This window comes from Theropithecus gelada, chromosome 11, assembly GCF_003255815.1.
Source record: "Theropithecus gelada isolate Dixy chromosome 11, Tgel_1.0, whole genome shotgun sequence".
Taxonomy (NCBI): domain Eukaryota; kingdom Metazoa; phylum Chordata; class Mammalia; order Primates; family Cercopithecidae; genus Theropithecus; species Theropithecus gelada.
In genome coordinates, this window is record NC_037679.1 from 34867347 (window position 1) to 34883295 (window position 15949).

Here is a 15949-nt window from a genome sequence, read left to right on the forward strand (position 1 = left end):
AATGTTCAGTATTATTATACTCCTATCCAAAGAATTGACACTGGTTTTCTGGAATAAAAATCTATCTTAATAGGGTTGTTATGAGAATTAATTAGGATACTCAAAGAATATTAACTACGTTTCTAGATTAAAAACTAGGATAGCTTTTATGGAGTCAAAATAACCATGCCTGGTAGTAGTGCTTCACAGACACTAAAGCTTCCTATTCTCAAGATTGTTTCCATAAGGAACTACTGAACACCCTGGCATCACCCAAGAAAGATGCAATCTGATTGAATGGGATCACAGTTGCTTTTTTCATCAGACACATTCCAGACATATCTTTCTGTGGCTGGCAGCCCCTGTGGGTTTGGGGGTTTCCCAAATCTCTCAAGCAGGTTACTTTGACAAGGGTAAGATTATCTGTTAGAAGCTACTAGTTTCAGCCTCAAAATGTGCAGGTGGGTTTTCTCCTGGCCATTGTATTAAATCCATTGATTTTTCAAACGATGAAGAACAACATCTGTATGTGGATCACTTGAGCAGCTGGTTAAAAATGCAGACATCTGGCTGGGAGCGGCGGCTCATACCTTGTAATCCCAGCACTTTGGGAGGCCGAGGCAGGCAGATCACAAGGTCAGGAGTTCAAGACCAACCTGGCCAATGTGGCGAAACCCGGTCTCTACTAAAGATACAAAAAACTAGCTGGGCGTGGTGGTGCACCTGTAATCCCAGCTACTTGGGAGGGTGAGGTAGGAGAATCGTTTGAACCCAGGAGGCGGAGGTTGCAGTGAGCCGAGATCACGCCATTGCACTCCAGCTTGGGCAACAGGGTGAGACTCCATCTCAAAAAAACAAAAACAAAAACAAAACAAAAAGCAGACGTCTTGAAATGGCAGGAATGGTGGTGATCCTGGGGCAGGGTGGGGGAATGGGTGGCCTGGGAAGGGGCAAGGGAAATATTCTGGGCTGTTGGAAATGCTCCCCAGCTTCATCTGGGTGGTGATTGCACAGTTGTATACATACATAGAAATTCACTGAGCTGTGCACTTAAGGTGCGAGCACTTTACTATGAGTATGTGATAACTCAATTAAAAGGTTTGCCCTCACCTCGGGCCTTTTGAATCAGAATCTCTAAGAGAAGGGCATGTGGATCTTTATTGTTTAGTAAGCACTCTCAGATGATTCTAATGTGCCCTGAAGTTTGAGAACCGCTGATCTATAAAAGGACATTTTTCAATATCAAAGACTCAGAAAAATAATTTGGAATCAAGACCATCCCAGGAAATGTGAGATGAGTGCCACAAATACCAGTATTCATAAATTCTGAAACCTTGGAGATGTGAGGCAACATCTGTTTCTTGTGCTAACAGGTAGGTCTCTGCATGCAGCTCTAACACAAAAATTGGAATGAGCCACTGGGAGGTGAGAACCCGCAGAGAGGCGTGCAGCAGGCACTGCTCTCAACATTCACCTTTGCAGCCAAGAGCCTCAGGCAGCAGGATTCCTCTCTCCAATCTGATAAAGTCAGAGAGCCGGTCAAGTTACTGGGGGTTGAATTACAATGCAGCACATTTGGGAAGAGCACTTGTCAAGAACATACCTCCTCCAAAATAAGCAGGAGTCTGTTCTGAAAAGAAGAAAAAGAATCTGCCTAATGGAGCTTTTTGAAAACTGAGCTAAAAGATTTTCTTGTGTGACTGCCTGCAGAGTGTCATGATTCTGAATGAAAAGCTCTGCTGGCTCACAAACAGATGCTCTTATGTTTGGGAGAATGAATTGAGAGAATATTCAGGGATGGTCCAAGATTGCTGCAAGGATCTGTGCGCTAAAATCTCCTTCTGCGTTGGTGTTACATTATGCTGCCTCCTTTTCTTAGCATTATTCACTGTTGTTTCCATAGGGCTGTATGCAGGAAAAGGCAAGTACACTTTACTTAGAGGGCATCTTCTGCCTGCATTTTTGCAGACTTGGGGAGGCTATGCAACGTCCACATGCTATAGAACAAACCACAGGACTCTGTTAACCACCTCTTTAGTTTTCTTTTTACAATTCTGAATTCTGGACTTAGGAAGTAGTCTTTGATAAAGGAGGGCTCTAACTGAGCAAACAGAGTGAGAAAATGCAAATCCAGGATCTCCCCATGGACAGAATGGCTAAGGTTACACTGAAAAGTAATCCCCAGCACAACCTTCATTATTAATCTGCCCCAACTTATAAAATGCCCTTTTCCCCACTCACAATAATTATTTCCTTCAGCTCATGCTCCACTCCCGACAACACACCTGTTATTGCAAATCTATAATAACAGAGGGTAAATTTCCCTGGAGTATCTCAAGGTATTCATCTGTTGGCAAAACTGTGCTCTCCTCTGGGACTATTGTATGTACACAGATATTTCTGCCCACATGAATTATAGCATTTTCCATCTGGAAAAGGCCTTGAAGATAATCTAGGGAAGCTTCTTGTTCATAGATAATAGAAACAGGCCGAGAAAGACAAACTAACTCCAGGTTACAGAGCCAGTTAGGGATAAAACCTGAACTTCAGTTCACATCCTTTAGCCAAACTAGGATTGCCTTGATCACTCATACTTTGTCAACTAAGCATTTTTTTTAATAGATTTAATGTTTTAAAGGCAGTTTTAGGTCCACAGCAATATCGAGGAGAAGGTACAGAAATTTCTCATATACTCCTGCCCCCACACAGCCCCTCAGTCCTTTTAAGTGCTTAGTAACTCTGGGCCAGTTCATGAAGGTTAAACCAAGTTAATACCCCTTCCCTGTCTACCTGTCAGATATTTTTACAGGATTAGATACCAGACAAGAGATGATATCCTATCAGAGTCACATTAGGAAGACTTCAGAAATGGCTCCATTTTCCTGCAACCAAAACGTACTTGTTCACTTCTCCCTCAGCAACTAGTCCTATTTCCTCCTTCTTGGGAATAAATCATGTCTCCTATTGGCAATACTATGTTTCCTTCCTAAATTCTGGAATTTCTCCACCTCTACTTTCCTGGGATCTGCCGTACACAGTCTCTTTTAGTGCACAGAAAACCTACTGATTATTTTAAAACAGTCCATGTCTTTTTCTTAATGTTTATCGTTAGTTTTCTCACACAAAAGCATAGGTTACTTTGGGGTTCTTATTAATCTGTAGTTGTATTTCATCAGTCTCCTGCAAATGGATGACAAAAATGTCCACACTATTCAGTAAGTTGAACATTTTCATTGTGCCCCATTGTCCCAGCAATGAAAGCACATGTCCAGGATGAGTCATCCACTTCCTGCCAAGAACAATTGGCAAGCATACTGTGGCTTCCTTTAGTTTGTCACTTCTTTGTCTCAGCCATTTAATTTTTAAATCTTGAATCACGGTGTATGATTTCAATCAAATTTGTAATTATTATAAGCAAATACCTTCTTTAGTTTAAAAGACAGAGGTTACATGTGAAACATATATATAAGCAATTCAGGAACTTAGCATTGCCCAGTAACGATATGTGGCTCAGCCCTACTTGTTTTTCAAGAAGCATCAGCATGGTTTGTGGTATTTCCTCACTGCCTAACTTAAGATGGGGCATCTTAAACATTTTTTTGATGTTATATCCTTCCAAAATTTTACAACGTTAGCTAGTTTAGTTTTGATGGATGGAAAAGACAAAACAGCAAGTCTAAAGTCATGAGGTATCAATGAGAGAACAAAGAGTATAATCTATGTCAAGGGCAACTAGCAAGAGACCGAAAATCTAACAACAAGCAGATCTTGAAACCTCTCAGGATAGATCCTTAAATTGTCACCGTGGTGCTCCCTACTTAACCCAGTTTCACCTTCATTAGTTCCCATGCCCCTTTCCCTAAGTTTTCTCAGATATCAAGCAGAGCCTTCCATCTCACCCAGCCTCTCAAGAGCTTCACTCTCAGCATCTGCCAAAGTCTACCTTCCTCACTTCTACTCTCCATTCCCAAAGAGCAAGAAGGTAGATATGTACCAGAAAAGGGCTAGAGATCCTTTACCTCAGTCTTTTAATTTTTAATCATTGGAAAGAGAAGGAATGCATTACAGGAAAAAGAATAATGGATTTGGTCAGAAACCAAGACGAAGTCTGATTCTGCCGCTAATCACTCTGTGACTTTGAACCACTCACCAAAATGAATTTTAATCTCATAGAACTTCAATATCCTCATTAGTAAAGCGGGATAGTACACTTGTTTACTGTGAGGTGCAAAATTCGTCAAATGCCTTTATAAACCATATGGTGCCATGTGAATGTAAATAGTATGACGTGGATTCCTCTAGCACTGATGGTGAAGTGGCACTGAAAGGGCTTCTTAGGCTTCAATAATGCCTACACAAAAAGCGATCATTATGTCCTCACTTTTCCCTAGACGTCTTCATTAAGAGAAAGGTGAAAGAACCATGTATACCTGGGCTAAATAAAAGAAATGTATTGGAGAATTTCTTTCTACTCTCTAATGTATATTTTACTTTAAGATAAATAGTTTAAATGTCCTGTTAAATAAAACTGATGCTCTGGGAAGCTGTGATATGTTTACCGCACGGCTTTTTGTGCCCTCAGAACCGCACCCCGTGTATTCTGGGTTGTAGACCTCTCCTTTTACCATATGTGCTTCCATAGGAAGCTCTCAAAAGCTGTACTACAGTCATCTGATTACTGGTCAGCCTCTTCTTGACAGGCTCTTTGCTTTACATCTTGTTTCTTCCTAGAGCCTAGCATAGTGCGTGGTGTATTTTAAGCATCCTATAAATATTTGCTAAACATAATAAATAAATTAACTTTCTCTTTTCTCTTTTTTTGAGATGGAGTCTCGCTCTGTCTCCCAGGCTGGAGTGCAGTGGCATAATCTAGGCTTACTGCAACCTCCACCTCCTAGGATCAAGCAATTCTCTGCCTCAGCCTCCTGAATAGCTGGGATTACAGGTGCCCACCACCACGCCTAGTTAATTTTTTTGTATTTTTAGTAGAAATGTGGTTTCACTATCTTGGCCAGGCTGGTCTTGAACTCCTGACATCATGATCCACCTGCCTCGGCCTCCCAAAGTGCTGGGATTACATTTTTTTGGGGTAACTGATAAACAATGCCCTAATTATTATTGACTTCCACTGATAAAAACTGAAAAGGCAAAGTGAGAGATTGAAGAGTTAAATGGCTGGGCCAAAATTCTAAGCCCAATGCTGGCTTTGAACTCTTCCACCCAGTTCCCAGACACCTTTCCCTGATCCTAAAGAGCCTGCCTCTCAGCATAAATGTTCATTTCATCACAGGTATGCCTGTCTTCACGTATAAACACTATTGATGGCTTACTCTGTGCATTTAATTCCTATAGTCCGCAATTATAAATATAAGAGACTTTGCTCCAGTCTTTGTTCTACATTCCACAATGTCTGTGTCACACACAAATTTCCCTTTGAAACCAGTGAGCATTCTGTGCCAGAAGATACCCTGGGGATGGAGGAGGAAGGGAGGGAGAGGGGAGAGAGAGAGACAGAGAGAGAGAGAGAGAGAGAGAGAGAGAGAGAGAATCAGAGTCACCATCTGTTGACAATACTCTTGTGCAGAGCCAGTTTTGAAGGTTAATGACATGTCACGCATCCTCCAGCGTCTGGTAACAAAAACAGGCTGCTCTCCCAGAATTCGTTAGTGAGTTGTGGCCCCATGGAAGATGTAACTCATCAGCCAGCACTCCAGTAGGGTCCAGGAAGACAATTTCTGCCAAAAGCTGGATGAAATTTAATGGAGATCCAGGAAAAACAACTTTTACTAAAATTCAAATGTGGAAGTGATCATTTTTCCCCGAGGCCAGTAAAAAGGCTATAAATTATTGACCTTCCAAAATGATCCTGCGTAATTTTTATAAGGAACGCTTGCATTTCATCAGCAATTCTTCAATATACACCTACTCCTTTCTCTATTTCTTTTCAGAAAAATAAAGATTGTAAGCTTGTAATGCAAACAGGTCCAAGGGTTCACCAAGGATCTGCCCATGGCTTTTTTAGATGGTTAAATTTTTGGCATTGCAACTGATCCATAGCAAATCTGGGTCTCAGCTTTATTGACAGCCTACTGTTTAATGACTCACTTTGCTGTCTCATCAAGAATGCACCCAGTGGAAAGGCTACACCTTCTCAAATGTAATTGCATGCTTTCTCCACATCTCTTCTGGGCTCTCTTTAATTTTCAAAGCCCCACTGAGCAACCTTTAAAAATCTGAGCCCTTTCCCACCTGGTGCTCCAGGGATGCTTTAAGAGGAGGCGATTCTGCCTGTTTTTCTGTTAACCTAAGAACAAACTGTCTGGTCTCAGCATGGAGTAGAGTGGCTTGAACAAGAACGTGTAAAAAGAAACAGAGCAAGGAAACTGAAATGCTTCCAAGTTCCTCTGCATCATGTCTTTATAGCGTTGACATCATTAATACTGTTTGAAGTTAGCTCTGCCTAACTTCAAATATAAGTGTAAATCACAAACAAAAAACTAAATGAGTGTTTGGTTACTTGCCAGCTTGGAGTATCTAATCCTCTCTTATTCAAGAGCAGAATTAAAAATAAAAGTTTGGTGGTATGAGGTGCTAAAATGATCACTCATATAGAAGTCAGGAAATTTGGGCCATTTTCAGGTTCTTCTTGTGTGACTTTGTATAAATCACTAACTTCTGTGGGCCTCAAATTCTCCAGCTCTAAAGTTAAATTCAATTTAAAAGTACGTTTTTAGCCACTAAAAACAGGAGTGGATTTGTCTAGATTGGCACTGTCCAATAGAACCTTCGCCAATGAAGGAAATGTTCTATATCTGCACTATCCAATATGGTAGCCCTAGTGATACTGAGCACTATTGCGTATGTAAATGTAAGTACAATGACTGAAGAACTGGATTTTTACTTTTATTTAATTTTAATCGAATTAAATTTAAAATAAACATGTAGTTAGTGGCTACTGTATTGGAAAATGCAAGTTTAGTTATTTCTAAGACTCCTTATTAAAGGTTATGTTTTGATGATTAATTTTTTTTTTTATTTTTATTTTTTTAAGATGGAGTCTGGCTGTATCACCCAGGCTAGAATGCAGTGGCATGATCACTCACTGCAACCTCTGCTTCCTGGTTTCAAGTGATTCTCCTGCCTCAGCCTCCCAAGTAGCTGCAATCATAGGCATGCACCACCACACCGGGCTAATTTTTGTATTTTCAGTAGAGACGGGGTTTTATCATATTGGTCAGGCTGGTCTTGAACTCCTGACCTCAAGTGATCCTCCCACCTCGGCCTCCCAAAGTTCTGGGATTACAGGCATAAGTCACCATGCCCAGCCTATGTTTTGATTATTTCTAACCGTAGCTAATGACCCAGAGTGAATCTTTCTTTTTATTCTGACTACTGTAATATTTACTTTATAAATTATTTGATATAAATAATCTTTAACAGAGTAATTAATCAGTCTGATTAAAAAATAGGAACTCTACATGGGAAAGATAAAACATGTGAAAGAATTTTATAAATTTGAAAATGCAATGTAATTATAAAACACTATTAACGAAATCTGTTACACCTAACTGCACACCTTTCTTCAAGTACCAGCTGATGCACATAGATTAAAAGCTGTTCTATCTCATAGCCCAGACCAATGGAAATACCTTGATGGAACCCTGCAGAAGGACAAAAAACTTAACCTTCTGAATACCTTTTTTCATTGATGTTTAAATAAATCGATTTTCGATTTCTTTTCCCTTCCACCACATTTGCCAAGGGTTTCTATCTAGATGTTGCTATAACCTACACAATGAAATCATTCTTATGAATTATGCAATGTCTTATAACTGTTGCATGCATTTCTGTTGCTTCTTAGCTTTGCTTTGCAGCAGCAGAACACATCAAACGTTGACCAGAGGAAGTCCAAAGGGATGACTGTTGTTTATCAGAGACTCCCATGTTGGCCTGAGCCTGCATTTGCCTTTCTCTACTTCTGTTTAATTCCTTTCAGCCTCTAAACCTCCTCTCACTAACCTTTAGACTCTGCTAGCCCTTTCCACGTGGCATCTTAATTCTTCCTTTTGAGTTCACAACACTATCGTTTTTTCCTCTGGTCTATGTTTGGCTCCTCCTTCCTGGCACAACATTTACTTAGTTCTGTACCTTCATGGCTATCCCTTGCAGTGTGGCCCTGGGATTATCTCCCGGTGGGGAGCCTCAGCTGGTACAGCCTAGAGACCATGCCTCTAGCCCCTCCCCAGATTCCTGAGGCCTAGATTCCAGAGAGTAATGGGTTTTAACAGGGAAAAAAGTACCTTCTCCTACCAACTATTGTGGAACAAAACATTTCCTGCTTAAGTTATTTTTTAAGTGATTCCAGGGTCTTCTATATAAGATACGTGGCTCATCGTTTGGGAAAAGTTATTTCTTTTTCAAAATAACTTTACTATATGCATAACCAGCACACAATAAATGACATCAACATAATCAAGAGAGTGAATATATTAATAACCTCAAAAGTTTCTGTGCCCCTTTTTAATCTCTCACTACCTCACTTACCTGCCTCCCCAATCCCTGCCGTGGGTCCAGGCAATCCCTGGTCTGCTTCCTGTCACTATAGATTATTTTGCATCATCTAGCATTTTATATAAATAAAATCATATGGGGCTGGGCACGGTGGCTTATACCTGTAGTCCCAACACTTTGGAAGGCCGAGGCAGGGGGATCACTTGTCAGGAGTTTGAGAGCAGCCTGGCCAACATGGTGAAACCCCGTCTGTACTAAAAAAAAAAAAAAAAAATAGCTTGGCATGGTGGCAGGCTTTTGTAATCCCAGCTACTCAGGAGGCTGAGGCAGGAGAATTGCTTGAACCGGGTAGGCTGAGGTAGCAGTGAGCCACGATCACACCACTGCACTGCAGCCTGGGTGACACAGCGAGACTCTGTCTTAAAAAAAATAAAAAGAAAAAGAAAAAGAAAAGAAATCATATGGTATGTACTCTCTGTTGTCTAGCTGCTTTCACTTAGCATAATTATTTTGACATTCATCCCTACAGTGTATATCAATAGTTCATTCCTTTTTATTGCTAAGCAGTGTTCATTGTATGGATATACCATACAAATGGATGATATACCATCCATTCATCTGTCAATAGGCATTTGGGTTGTTTCCAGTTTTAATAATTACAAGATAAAGTTTCTATGAATATTTATAAACAAGTCTTTGTTTTGTGGACATTTGACTTCCTTTCTCTTGGGAAAATACTTGGGAATGGAATAGCTAGACCACATATATATATATATATATATATATATATATATATATATAGGCCAATATTTGACATACTCAAGTCTTTTTAGCTATTTGAATAAGTAAATGATGCATATTTTCAGCTGCTTGAAGTTGTCCCATAGTGCATTGACACTTTAAAAAATTTTTTTTATTCCTTTGTCTCTATGTTTCATTTTAGTTTTTTGTTTTTTGTTTTTTGTTTTTGAGACAGAGTTTTGCTCTTGTTGCCCAGGCTGGAGTGCAATGGCTCAGCTTACCGCAACCTCTGCCTCCCAGGTTCAAGTGACTCTCCTGCCTCAGCCTCCCTAGTAGCTGGGGTTATAGGAGTATGTCACCAGGCCCAGCTAATCTTGTATTTTTAGTAGAGATGAGGTTTCACTATGTTGGCCAGGCTGGTCTTGAACTCCTGACCTCAGGTGACCCACCTGCCTTGGCCTCCCGAAGTGCTGGGATTATAGGCATGAGCTACCACGCCTGGCCAATCTTTTCTTTAAAAATGTCTAAGCTGCTGTTAACCTCATACAGTGTCTTTTTAATTTAAGACATTATAGCTTTCAGCCCTGTAAGTTCAATTTGGACCTTTTTTATTTTCCAGGTCTGAACTTAACATTTTTGCTATAGCTTTTGTGCTATAGAATAATACAGTTACAATAACTGTTGAAATGTCCTTGTTGGTGATTTCTAACATCTAAGCAAGTTCTGGTCTGGTGTCAATTGACAGGTTTTTCTCCTCATCATTGGTCATATTTTACCACTTTTTTGCATGCCTAGTAATTTTTAAATTAATTCCAGACATTTTGAATTTTCCCTTGATGGGTGCTGGATATATATGCATTTCTACAGATATTTTTGAGTTTTGTTCAAAGACACAGTTACCTTACTTGGAAACAGTCTGACACATTTGAATCATGCTTTTGAGATTCATTAGGCAATACCAGAGCAGCATTTAGTCTAGAGCTAATAATTCTCCACTGCTAGACAATATTTTTCTAAGTATTCTACCCAATGTCCCATGAATTATAAGTTTTCCCATCTGGGTGATGGAAATAGGCACTATTTCTATCTCTGTGTGAGTTATTGGTACTTTTTCTTCTAATTTTTCTGGGAGGCAAGAGAAGTTTTCTCATACACACGTGCCCATCAACATTCTCCTTAAAAATCAAAGGAGCTTCTCTCACCAGGCATCCTCGTGGAAGTGACATCATCTTTAAATCCCGCGTGGCAATCCCTGACTCACTGCCGTGATGCCCAGGGAAGAAAGGGCGACCTGGAAGTCCAACTACTTCCTTAAGATCATCCAACTATTGGATGATTATCCGAAATGTTTCATCGTGGGAGCAGACAATGTGGGCTCCAAGCAGATGCAGCAGATTCGCATGTCCCTTAGTGGGAAGGCCGTGGTGCTGATGGGCAAGAACACCATGATGCGCAAGGCCATCAGAGGGCACCTGGAAAACAACCCAGCTCTGGAGAAACTGCTGCCTCATATCCGGGGGAATGTGGGCTTCGTGTTCACCAAGGAGGACCTCAGTGAGATCAGGGACATGTTGCTGGCCAATAAGGTGCCAGCTGCTGCCCATGCTGGTGCCATCGCCCCATGTGAAGTCACTGTGCCAGCCCAGAACACTGGCCTCGGGCCCGAGAAGACCTCCTTTTCCCAAGCTTTACGTATCACCACTAAAATCTCCAGGGGAACCATTGAAATCCTGAGTGATGTGCAGCTGATCAAGACTGGAGACAAAGTGGGAGCCAGCGAAGCCACGCTGCTGAACATGCTCAACATCTCCCCCTTTTCCTTTGGGCTGGCCATCCAGCAGGTGTTCGACAAAGGCAGCATCTACAACCCTGGAGTGCTTAACATCACAGAGGAAAGTCTGCATTCTCGCTTCCTGGAGGGTGTCCGCAATGTTGCCAGTGTCTGTCTGCAGACTGGCTACCCAACTGTTGCATCAGTACCCCATTCTATCATCAGCGGGTACAAATGAGTCCTGGCCTTGTCTGTGGACACAGATTACACCTTCCCACTTGCTGAAAAGGTCAAGGCCTTCTTGGCTGACCCATCTGCCTTTGTGGCTGCTGCCCCTGTGGCCGCTGCCACTATGGCTGCTCCTGCTGCTGCTGCTGCTGCAGTCCCAGCTAAGGTTGAAGCCAAGGAAGAGTCGGAGGAGTCGGACGAGGATATGGGATTTGGTCTCTTTGACTAATTACCAAAAAGCAACCAACTTAGCCAGCTTTATTTGCAAAACAAGGAAATAAAGGCTTGCTTGTTTAAAAAAAAAAAAAAAATCAAAGGAGACGGCCGGGAGCGGTGCCTCACACTTGTAATCCCAACACTTTGGGAGGCAGAGGTGGGTAGATCATAAGGTCAGGAGTTCAAGACCAGCCTGTCCAAGACGGTGAAAACCCATCTCTACTAAAAATACAAAAATTAGCCAAGCATGGTGTACACGCCTATAATCCCAGTTACTCAGGAGGCTGAGGCAGATAATTGCGTGAACCCGGGAGGCGGAGGTTGCAGTGAGCCGAGTTGGCACCACTGCACTCCAGCCTGGTGACAGAGTCAGACTACATCTCAAAAAAAAAAAAAAAAAAGATAAAAATTGAAGGAGAGTCCAGGCACAGTGGCTCCCAGCACTTTGGGAGGGAGAGTTGCAGTGAGCTGAAATCATACCACTGCACTCCAGTGTGGGCAACAGAACGAGAGAGACTCTGTCTCAAACAAACAAAAAAGTGAAAGGAGACCCTTAGCAGGTCTCTGGACTTCTCTCCTCTGTGGCTCTCTGTTCTCCAGAACCCTGTCCTGCAAACTCTAGCTGCTTTTGTCTTCCTAGACTTTCAGGTCCTCTCAACTCACTGGGTCCACTGGCCCCACCTGCGTCTCCTCTCTCTGGACAGCCACCTGAGAACTCATTCAAGCAATAACCTGAGGCAAATACAGAGCTCACCTTGTTTGCTCCCCATCCCCCGGGTATCACTTTTTCATCGCCTGATCTCCAACGTCTTAACAAACTTTGTTCTATATATTTTGCCTGATTTTTTTTCATTGATTCAATTGGAAAGATAAACTTGGTCTCAGTTACTTCATCTTGGTCAGAAGCAGAAGTCAATTATTTCTTTTTGGCATACCCCTAATCTAAAGAGGATAAAAAAATAAAAAATAACTGTATCCTTACAGGAAAGTTTCTAAGTTAGGTTAAATCCACCCAGGCTGCCAAAACAGTACAAAGCTTCAGTTGGAAAGTGGGGGAAACGGAGTGGTCCTTTCTCAGTGTTTAGGCCCGTGAGTGCAGAACTTTCTGGAACATGGTCAGAGGCAAAAGGAAACAAGAGACAAGCTGCTTCTTAGGAGATGTATCACAACACAAGATTTTGAGTCCACTGGAGAATAAAAGGAGGATATGGAAAATAATTCACACTTCACTGTCATTCAAAGTTCCTCTCTTCCCTTCTCACTTTGGTTCCTGCCTCTATTGATGCACTAAGCATTCTGAGCCTCTGCCATCTTTGTTAAGATTCCTTTGTTCTAGTCTCTAGAAAATCTCATCCCCCACCCTCCTCTTTCTCTTCCCCAAGCAAGAGCTCTGTCTCTCACATCATTTCACTTAGTTATAGTTAGAGGAAGGGACTTTCATTATAAGTCCAAGGATATTGGTGTTAAGGGAGAGGATGAAGCTGTCTGGAACCTTTGTCAATTCAGAGGGCTACATTGTAACTGGTGAGGACTTTCTGATTATTTTTTCCCTTTTTTCTATCAAGTGGAAATGAATTATAATTTTAACCTAAAAACAGATGCCTCTGAATACCCAATTTAGATAAATATAAGATTGAAAAAAAGATACTGCTTTTATTTCAGATTTTAAAAATGAGACTCCAAATAGTATCTGATCATTTTAGCACTGAGTTCAATGTTCACTCTACTCTGACAGCACATATTTTATCACAGTTGCATAAGAATTATGGCAGAGAGTTAAAAGAAATATAGTAAAACTCACAAGAAACACTAGACATTTTTTAATAAATAGGAAAATGCCATAGACCAGGTCACATTCTCAAAGCATAGCGACATGCATTAAAAGGCCATTATAAAATGACACAAAAAACATTAGTTCTGACCCCAGTATCAGAACTATACACATGTGTCACCTTTTGATCACAAAGCATCTAGTAACAAAAATACAAGGATTGTCTCTTCTTAGAGTGACCACAAATTTATTTCTAAGTGAATCTATAGAGCATAAAAATAGATAGCTAAATATTAAGTCCAGGCCAGGCACGGTGGCACACACCTGTAATCCCACCACTTTGGGAGGCTGAGGCAGGTGGATCACCTGAGGTCAGGAATTCAAGACGAGCCTGACCAACATGGTGACACCCCATCTCTACAAAAATTAGACGGGCATGATGGTGGGTACCTGTAATCCCAGCTACTCAGGAGGCTCAGGTGGGAGAATCACTTGAACCCAAGAGGGAGAAGTTGCAGTGAGCTGAGATCGCACCATTACACTCCAGTCTGGGCGACAGAGCAAGACTCTGTCTCAAAGAATAAAAAAAATAAATAAGTCCAAAGAAATACTTGATATCATGTAAAGTTTTTAAAACTTTACTTAAAACTGGTTTCATTCAAACTGATTTATATGTATATAGACAGAACCAATGTTGTAAAATATATACAAAAATAGATAGATAGATAGATAGATAGATAGATAGATAGATAGATAGATAGATAGATAGATAGATAGATAGATGATAGATAGAAGTCATCCACAGAATGTTATTTTCACATCATTTTTTCTTTGCATTCTGTAGTGTACTGGGATAGCAGGAAACAGGGCACAATCAGACTTTCAACAACAGTGACAAGACAGGATAATGTAGTAGTTTAGAGCAATGTTTCTCAAAGTGTAGTCTGAGGAACACCCACATCATAAGCATATAGGGCACATGTTAAAAGTGGAAATACCTAGGGCCCTCTATGACAAATTAAATTCAAATTTCTGAGAGCGTGGCCTGGGATTCTGCATCTTAACATACTTTTCCACGGCTTCTACTTCATATGAAAACTTGGAAACCCCAGGTCACAAGCATAGACTCTGGAGCCATACTCCCTGGGTCCAAAACTCGACTAGATAGCTATTTTACTATGAGTTTGTCTCTCTGCATCAGTTTCTTCATCTGCAAACTGGAAATGATTATATTAATAGCATCTACCTACCTTCTAGGATTGTAAAAACATTAAACGAGTTAATGCATAAAGTCCTTAGAAATGTGTTGGGCACAATTTAAGCGCTATGTATGTCAATGCAACCAGGGTAGTTAAGTCAACCATGTTCCAAATTACTACCTCCTATATAAAGTACAAGAACTTAAAAGGAACAAAATAACAAGAAGTTATAAGGAGTAAAAACACAAGTTAGATCCACAGAATTCCCCTTAGCTAAGAGTTGGAAGGTTTTTGTTTGTTTTAGTTTTTGCTGGCAAAAAAAGACACCCTTTTGTGAAGCTGCACTTGCCCCCTAGAGAATATGGTGGCACCAAGTAATTCTCCTTCATTTATGGTCAAGCAACATTGCTCTCCTTTCTGCAAAGTTCTAGCTAGTTGTCTAGGAGTTGTCCTCTTCGACTAAAAGCCATATGCCTCAGAACAAAAAATTATTCATTAGGCTCTTGTTAAGACACCCTGGCTAGCACAAAGGCGCCCTGGCTGGCTACCTGCCCTCTGGACCTTATGTGACTCAGGTATTCTGACCTCATTCACACTGGCAGGAATTCACTTTGGCTCAGTTCTACAGTTTCTAGCAAAGACTAATTCTTGAGACAAATTAGTGGAGAAGATTCTGAATAAATAGCATTTAGAAACTGTTCTTATTCATAAGCCCTTGATTAAGAATGGATGGAGAGATAAATATAATAATCCTTTGAACAACGTCTTATTAGTAATTCCACAGCTTTGCTTCCACCATGGACCAGGATGTGATACATGGAGTAATGGGAAGTCTGGCAAGGTGTGTTCCCAGCATCTTCTGAACCATTCATTCAAATTATGAGCTTCCTCCAGCCTTCATTTGCTTTTCCTTCCAGCCTCGCCTCCCTGGTCCATGGCTGTTCCCTCTTACTAGCTCCTTTGTCCTTCTCTTGTTTCCTAACCTAAATTCCATCCTGCATCAATATAAATATCCATTATGATAAAGCCCAATTTCCTTACCTTTACGCCAAAGCTTCATGCTCTCCACTCTCCTCTCCATATACAGTAAGTCCTCACTTAATATCATTGATAGGTTCCTGGAAATTGCAACTTTAAGCAAAACGATGTAGAGTGAAAATTATTTTACCATAGGCTAACTGATATGAACAATAGCTAAGTTTTGGTGGCATATTTCTGGCCACACAAAAACAAATTTCTAAATAAAGACCCCAAACATGTCTAATATTACACATTGAAATAAATGTGAGCTATATGGACATTTAAGAGAGATTAATAAAAACAAGTAAGATAATTATTTACCCATTATTCCAGTTCAAGGTGCAGATGGTCTGAGCCTATCCCTGCAGTTCAGGGAGCAAGGTGGGAACCAACCCCGGACAGGACGTCATTCCATTACAAAGCATACACACACACACAGAGACACACATACACACTCAGACTGGGACAATTTAGACACACTAGTTAATCATATGTGCACATCTCTAGAATGTG

The 15949-nt window shown here is 40.9% G+C and overlaps 1 protein-coding gene across 2 annotated transcripts; it reads left to right on the forward strand.

The window, feature by feature from the left end:
• Positions 1 to 5467: 5467 nt before the first annotated feature.
• LOC112634125 (60S acidic ribosomal protein P0-like) lies at positions 5468 to 11541 on the forward strand. Of its 2 annotated transcripts, none has more exons than XM_025401256.1 (2): positions 5468 to 5532; positions 10421 to 11541. In XM_025401256.1, exon 2 carries the CDS (start codon positions 10500 to 10502, stop codon positions 11238 to 11240), a length of 741 nt encoding a protein of 246 aa, XP_025257041.1. In that variant the 5' UTR covers positions 5468 to 5532; positions 10421 to 10499; the 3' UTR covers positions 11241 to 11541. The 2 variants fall into 2 exon arrangements, with proteins under 2 accessions (XP_025257041.1, XP_025257042.1); XM_025401257.1 differs by lacking the exon at positions 5468 to 5532 and having other exon boundaries at positions 10446 to 10965; positions 11151 to 11346.
• The last annotated feature ends 4408 nt before the right edge of the window (positions 11542 to 15949 follow it).

Coding starts and splice junctions, on each gene's coding strand:
- LOC112634125 (XM_025401256.1), top strand. CDS start 10,500: ATGCCCAGGGAAGAAAGGGCGACCTGGAAGTCCAACTACTTCCTTAAG.